The sequence below is a fragment of the Euprymna scolopes genome, chromosome 15 (genome assembly GCF_053919585.1).
Source record: "Euprymna scolopes isolate OS-2025 chromosome 15, ASM5391958v1, whole genome shotgun sequence".
Classification (NCBI taxonomy): Eukaryota; Metazoa; Mollusca; class Cephalopoda; order Sepiida; family Sepiolidae; genus Euprymna; species Euprymna scolopes.
Window position 1 is genome coordinate 81,086,779 of NC_136496.1, and position 8,259 is coordinate 81,095,037.

At 30.9% G+C, this 8,259-nt stretch overlaps 1 protein-coding gene across 4 annotated transcripts in view; it reads left to right on the forward strand.

The window, feature by feature from the left end:
- Positions 1–7,867, forward strand: part of LOC145293940 (uncharacterized) — a 174,318-nt gene extending 166,451 nt beyond the window's left edge. For all 4 annotated transcript variants that reach the window (XM_080140800.1, XM_080140796.1, XM_080140798.1 and 1 more), the window contains one exon: positions 6,826–7,867. In XM_080140800.1, the coding sequence (XP_079996926.1) occupies positions 6,826–6,976 (151 nt within the window). In that variant the 3' untranslated portion in view covers positions 6,977–7,867. The remainder of the gene's footprint in view (positions 1–6,825) is intronic.
- Positions 7,868–8,259: the final 392 nt, after the last annotated feature.

Below are 8,259 nucleotides of genomic sequence, written 5' to 3' on the forward strand. Positions count from 1 at the left end.
ACGAAATTCTTATAAAATTATCACTAATGTTGTGGCTTATGTTTTAAAATTATTGGATGTAAAGAGCTGACAAAACTTTAATAAAAAATAGTTTAAATGACTTTCTATTCAATAGTTTAAATACTTCTAAACTCCTTTCAAATTACGAAAAGTCACAATAATTCATTCTTTTTTTATTACCTATTAACAAGATTTTAAAATAGCTGAAGTGTTTACTAAGAAACTAAAATGCGTTATGGTGGATTTAAATTCAAACTTATTTAAACCACAATTTTTCAAAATCTTTTTCTTCAATCACAATTTAGTTTCTTACCAGCAGAGCTACTCAGCATCACTTGAGAATCGAATTTTTATTACAAAAAATAAATAAAATGAAACAATCTGCTTGATATATTGTAATTTAAAATTTTTAAGACAAAATAAAAGTAAAAATAATTATGTCCTGTGCCGGGTTTGAACTTACAAAATCTGTTTCTAAGTATAGCGAAGGCAGCAGAGATGAAATTATGATGTTATCTATTATATAAATTTCACCTGTCTGTTTAAATGTATGTATGTATGTATGTATGTATGTATGTATGTATGCCTAAAACTTTCAACAGAGGAGATGGATTTTCACGAGATCGGTATCGTTGTGAAGGTCAACCCTTCAGACAACAAATATCGAAAAATTGGTTAAAATCATTAATTCTTTTACACTCCACTGGGCACTTTTCTACAGAGAGGAGTCGCTCTTTTCACCGATATTTTTGAGTCATCCCTTCTTTTTGATTGACTAGCCTTAATTTAAACCTTTGCCACTTCCGGTTTGGTGATGGACACAACAGCAAAGACGTCACGTTTTTTTTTTCACATTCTTTTCCCTCCTTCGCGGTATGGGTTTGAGCCTGCTTGCCTATTACCACTTTCTTTTTTGCTCAACACACACCTCCAAACACCCGGACAACGCCGGGTGCTAGTTACATTTATGAACTAAGTATAGCAAAAGCAGCAGATATGAAATTATGATGTTATTACATACATAAACCAGACTGTCATTTTTTTTGTCATTTCTTCTCTCTTTCCCTATCTTTCAGTCAACCAAAGGCAATAAAAGAAACAAGAGAAAGAAAGCAAAAAAAGACAAATTAAAACTACCTTTCCCTCTTTTTTCACCAGTGAATATCATATAAATTATGTCTACAATTGATAAAGATACAACTTTATTATAACAGATGAGTCATAGGTTTTTTTATCACAATGGGCACTTGTATCAGTTTCATGTGAATATTGTTTTGTTTTTTTACTTTTTTTGTGATGACTCAAATAATACCGCTTCACTCCAAATAATTTTTTCAGTTTTTCTGAGAAGTAATAAAAGAAAAATCGTTAAAAGATATTTAGTTACATCTCACTGAAGAAAGCAATAATAAACCTTGCCTTTTTATGTGTTATTTCACTGAACCGTGTCAAAGAATAGAAAAGAAAGGAAATCCTATAACACTATAACTACTATCACTTCTACCATAAGTCAAGATGAACTAAAGTTCAATAGTGACCCCCCCCCCAAAAAGAAATTTAAAATGTAATGAACAAATATGTTGCTTCCCGACTCCTTACGTAGGTTACCTGCTTTAAATCTGGCCCCTATCACAGTAGCCCCTAATGTTTCAATGGCAATATTGAGATGAACAACCCTCCCCCCCAAAAAAAAAGAATAAAGTGTGGAAGTTTTACAAAAAGCTTTAAAGAAACAATGATTATGAAATCAGTAGTACACCTGAAAATATCCTGTACCTCTACAAGTCACCATTCGTCCATTGTTGTCACATTTAGGTTGGTGCATCTGCTACTAGTCTGTCTCTCGCTCCTGGACAGGGTTCAAAAGAGAGTCACTGACCTGATAGGTCTTGAAATGTCATCTAAGTTTCAACCTCTGTCCCATCGACGAAATGTTGCATCCCTCTGCCTATTCTACAAATAATTTAATGGTGGATGCTCTGATGAACTACAAGCCTTTGTACCCCCTTTACATAAAACTTGACAAGCAGCAAAATCCCACCCCTACACAGTAGAGATCCCTAGATGTAAGAAAGACTTCTACTCCAATAGTTTCTTCCCCAGAACTGCTAGACTTTGGAACTCTCTTCATGGTTCCTATTTTCTCAACTGTACTGACATGCAGAAGTTCAAGTATAATGTGAACAGACATCTTGCTGCCCAACTCCCTTCATAGTATCCCTGCAACACGTCCTCAATAGTAGCCTCTTACATCAAAGTGGCACTGTGCCCTGTTTGGGATGAAAATGGAATCATAATAAAAAAAAAAGTGAGAATGTGTGTGTGTGTATGAGGACACTTCTCAACCTATATACTCAATGAATTTGAAATCTACAGGCTTAAAATTTGGTATTAAGACGTGTGGAAAATTTTTAAATTCGTTTTCATCTGGAAAAAAGGGCTGCTAATGGGTCAAAAGTTAAAAAATTGGTACTGTTTCATGACTGTGCATTAGACCTCTTCAAAATTGACCTTTTTCTTCAAAAATATGGAAACTGCTATTATTCCCATTCTTCAAGGTCTAAATTAGCTAAATATACCAGTTATTGTGATCTTGAACCTTGGCTATGCCTGCCTCAAGAGCCATGTAATTTTATTGTTGACGTTTTTCAAAAACGCTGCAAAATATGGGATATTATGTCCTTATTTTCATTGTAGCTTTCCAGAGGTTGATGCTATAGCATTGAAAGTGGTACCAAATTAAAGCTAATAAAATTTTCTTGCATATGGTAGTAAACACATGAACACCTGTGTAAATTTTAACTAATACACAAATTGTTCACATTATGTTAAAAATAAGTAGGTTTGAAAACATCTTTTAAACATTGTGTCAAGTTGGACTGATGGTTATCGTACTTGACTCACTGTCTTTAGGTTTTGGTTTTGATCTCAGCTCTAGTATTTTTTTTTGATTTTTTTACTTAGGATTGAACTGTTTAGAAAAAACAATACTCGCATTCATATGTCTCAATTTCTTTCCATATTTTTACTTAATTTTTTTTTAAAGGAATTTGACATTACATTTAATACTGGCCAATACTGGGTACATCTTCTAGTTGTTTAAAATATTGTAAACTTTTTATTTATATATAAAAAAAAAGAAAAGTGAAAAATTAAAGTTCTCCAAAATGTTGGTACATTAGAAAATAATGAAACAAATTGTTATTTTTCGGAGAATGTAATAAAAAAAAAAAAAAAAAAAGAAAAAAAGAAATTAAAAAAAAGAAAAGGTTAATGAATATTGCTTAAATTACATCGAATAGGATGTAATGAAGCTCTTTTTTTCTTATTTTCCTGTTCAACTGAAACCGGTGTTGGTAGACAAAGAAACTGGCTTTGAAAGGAGAAAGAAAAACTATACTTGTCTACATTGGTGATCTTTAAACCGACGCATTTCAAGTGAAAACATTGTTATATACCTATGTGTCATGGCGAAATTAGTATAAATTCTAAAAATTATGAAAAATTGTGAACCTGGGTTTAGAATCTTTAGATTAAACTGTTACAGAAAGGCGACTTAATTGAAAACTATAAATTATTGGGATTTCTGAATTTTTAATATTCTCATTGCACTCAGAATTTATTGAAGAAAAACTAAATCTACCACAAGACTAGATTTGTTTTATTTCTAATCTATATAATTAAAACAGATGTATGTATGTATGTATGTATGTATGTCTGTAAATATTTAACCAATAAACTCTTAACCTACTGGTCACATGACACTTCAATTAACAGGAAATAATAATAATACACCAAATGAATAACACATCCTGAAATGTTGGCAAGTTGAAATGCAAAATGTTCATTTCTATTACTTTTGCGCATGTGCAAATTCAGTTATCAGCTTAAAGTGTTTTAATTTTAAATCTCTTAGCTCTGTTGATAACGTAAACAGCAAGGAACGCAGCTGGAGCACTAAATATTTTGGTTTTAATAGCAATACCACCATTTTTCCTTTAGATCGAATAAACTCAAATCAAGCATTATTGAAAAAAAGAAATATAAAATCGGTTAATTAGAACTGGAGTTATGACCATTCAAAGTATCAAAAAATGTGTAGTTCACTGGACATTTTGCCTTAAGTCAGTCCTATTCAAATCCATATAAGCTTATGACTGAAAATGGTAAGAAATTTGCACAATTTACAGACTAACCCATTTTTAAAAAGCTGTATCTTCAAATCTTTTCAAGATATTATGATGAAATTTTGAATATATTATCATGATACCATAATGGTTCAGCTGGTTTTATCTATCTGGTAACTTATGAACTAATTAGCATATTTCAGTTTCATTTCAACGGTTTTAAGTAGGAACATCATAAAAAACAGCTAAGAAAAATGGTAGTTAAGGCTTTATCATCATAGGAAGTATTATTCTGATGGACATTATCATTTGGCATTATAATATCATAAAAAATCCAAGATGGCAACCGGGAAATTCAAAATGGCCACCACGACACGATTCAAAAAAATTATTAACAAAATATGGCTTGTAGCATATCAAATTAAAGGAAATTTTGTACATATCAGAATTGTCTTTTCAAGTACATTAAATTAATTAGCATAATTAAGCTTCATTTTGACGGTTTTAAATAGAAGCATCATAAAAAAAAAAAACAGTTAAAAAATGGGAGCTAAGGCTTTATCATAATGCAAAATATTATTCTAATGGACATTATCACTTGGCATCATTACATCTTGAAAAATCCAAGATGGCAACCAGAAAATCCAAGATGGTTACCACAACACGATTCAAAGAAATTATTAACAAAATATGGCTTGTAGTATATCAAATGAAAGAAAATTGTGTACAGATTACAATTATTATGTTTTCAAGTACATTAAACTAATTAGGATAATTAAATTTCATTTTAACGGCATCAAGTTGCCGTGACAATTATCGGGTGGGTTTCTACCACTATTTTGTATAATTTTTTATTTTTAAGTTATTGTTGAGACTACAAGAGACACCACAGCCGTTTTTTCTTGTTCTCATGTAACGCTCGAGATTACTTGTTTTTTGAAAAATATAAACATTTACAACATCAAAAATTTGAGGTAGGTAGAGGAGTGACTTGCCTTTGGTAACATTTATTTGTTATATATTTGGTCATATATTTGGTCATTGTCGGTCATTCTTTTTCAAAGAATTTATTTTTTTAAATATTCTTTTCCTTTCTGTAATTAAAAATTTATGTTTTCTAAATAATAGCAAAAATTTAAAAAAATGAATACTTTATATTCGTAAGTTAGTTGACAAAAAAATCTCATTATATGCGTTTGTCACTATTTCTATTATTGTGCGCATAAAGTTTTTATCCAATTCTTTTCAAATTTTAGGACAAAAAAAGTTAATATATTCGCTATTAAATAGCGTTTGAACACAATTTCTATCTTTACTTAACTTTGTACTACAAAGCGTCAACTTTGTGATATTTTAATTTTTGACTAAAAAGACATACGTGTTGCGTTCAAATTCTGTAGCAAAGACAATTCTTTTCCCTGATTGGCTGAAAACAACTAGAAACATTGTCGACAGGTACAACTTCCACTATGAGTATTTATGTGAACACACCCCGACTGCTTTTACAAAAAGTGGTCTGCCACCAGCGGGCATGCTATGCTGTTATGTTTTGGCTGATTTAAATAGCGATTTCTTTGAATATACAAATCGCAACAAAAATATTAAAATACCATTTTAAAGTAAATTTTATTGTAAATCCAGTTATATAAGTTTCATTTTGATAGATGTAGGAGAAATGTACTTATTACTGATTTAAAAACTATGAGTGTAAAATTAAGTAGCATTGTGTGTCATGTCCAGCACTGAATGTTATGGTGTCTGGTATTGCTAGTTTTAATTCTACCTGATGACACCCAAGTCATTGTTTTTTTTTTTAACTTTTAAAATCATACTAGGTATAATATAATGTTCAATAGAGAATTGTAATAAATGATAAAAATCTGTAATAATAGATACAAAATCTGCATATTTGCAAAATCTGTGATAATAAATACGAAACCTAAGCATATTTTATGACTAGGCAAGCACTCTCTTTCTCTCTCTCTCTCCCTCTCTCCCTAGTACAGTAATATGGTTACGGGGAAAAAAAATTGCCTAATGAGAAATTGCTCTAAATTCAATCATTTCAAGAAAAACTTGGATGAATTAAAAAGTAATGTTTTTTTTAAAAAAAAAAAAAAAAGAATTTATAGGGACATTTTTGGGTGTAAATATGGTGAATTTAATCTGTAGATTCATTGATACTCAGGAAGATATTTTTTTTTTTTTAATTCGACATGAAATTGAGCTAAGAGGTACCCAAAAAAGTTTAATGACTAAATGTATAACTCTATTAGAATAAAATGTTTTGATGTTAGATATTTTATTTTTCTAAAAAAAAAAAAGAATTAATGACTAAGCTGATCAGATCCTTACCATCTATTGTTTTTATTCGTTATTCCTATTTTTTCAATCAACCTTGAGTAATTTTGTTGTATTTATATTTGATATATTTTAAAATCTGGCCTACAAAAAATGGCAGAGTAGCTCCTGTCGGTATTCCCTGGTAGGAGCGCCTCGAGTGATTAACATTAACCAAACCTCTTCTCAAAAGGAGAAGGTAAAGCCTGAAAGGGAACCTCTTAGTTGAGATGAGATTTTTCAAAAGGTCTAATGACTAAATGAATAACTCAAAAAAGTGTTTTGTTATTAGATGTGTTATTTTTCTAAAAAAATTATATTAATGGCTATTTTTTTTTTTTTTTTAATTATTTTTCAGAGAATGGAAAGAAGGAAAGTTCATTGTATTTGATGATTCCTTTGAGCACGAAGTTTGGCATCAAGGCAATAAAGCGCGCATTGTTCTTATTGTGGATTTATGGCATCCGGAATTGACTGCTGCAGAAAAAGCGACTTTGTCACCAATTTGATTTAGTAGCATTCTTTTAGTCTAAAGGACTTTTAACTAATTTTTCTATGACAAATTCTGTTTTTCTTTTTTTCCCCCTCCAATTTTTTTAATATTCTTGATCATAAGAAACATTTCTGCCCCTGAAGATTACAATGACGTCTCCGTTCATCTTTACCAAGTCTTTTAATTATTTTTTTTTCTCATATTTTATACCCATACATATATATATTTTTTTTTTTATATTTTTCAATTTTTCATATTTTTGTCTGTTAAATAATTTTTATTTTTTTTTATTCATCAACCTCTTCTCTCTCCACACACACACACACTTACTGTATTGTTTCAGCCATAAATTGATCTTAGGCCATAGTTGTCAGGGTATTCTTAGAGTTGGATGAAAAAACTTTGTTTAGGCTTGTTCGTAAGTCAACCTATATTTTTGATATGAAATTAAGTTTGTTGTTTTTGTTTTTAAAACTAATTTCTGATGATTGAGAACAAAATTGTATACTTATAATAAGCAAACTCTAGTCCTGCCTTCCACATCACCACAGTGTTGCATCCCTGTGCTTGTTTCACTAGTAGGTCGGCAGAACGTGCTCCGACGAACTTAATGCATGTGTACTCCCTCAATAAAAAAGACCTCTGACCATCTCAACTGGCAGCAAACTCTCACCCCTTCACTGTAGAGGTCCCTAGACATCGGAAAACTTCTTTCCTCAAATCACTTGCCTTTGGAATTCTCTCCCTGCTCCCTATTTTTCTAACTGTACCAACATGCAGAAATTTAAATGTAATGTAAACAAACATTTTGCTGCACAACTCCCTATTTAGACTGCCCCTCCCCCTTATAAATCTGCTCCATAGCTACATTAACCTCTTGCATCTCAGTGGTAGCATGCCTTTTTTTTTCAAATAAATAAAAGTAAAAAAAATAAAAATAAATATAAAAATAATAGTCTGTATTACTTGAATTCATTGGACTACGGTTCTCATCTTGAGTGTGATTTTCACAATGTTTCGGTCGATGTAACCTCCAACCTTGTCAAATTCGGGAATTTCGAACAGAACCTTTTATTTATCTCACGGGGATAGCATGCTCTTATTCTGTTATCCATAACTGGATAGAGGTTCTAAGCAATTTGAAATTGTATGTAGTCCGGTGAATCCAAATAATACGAATAACCAATCCTCATCTAAAAAATTCGGAATTTTTGATTTTAAAACAATGTTTTACAATTAAACCCGCTCTTTTTATTCTGTTAAATTACGTTAGACCAATGAGAAAAGAATGGATGGATA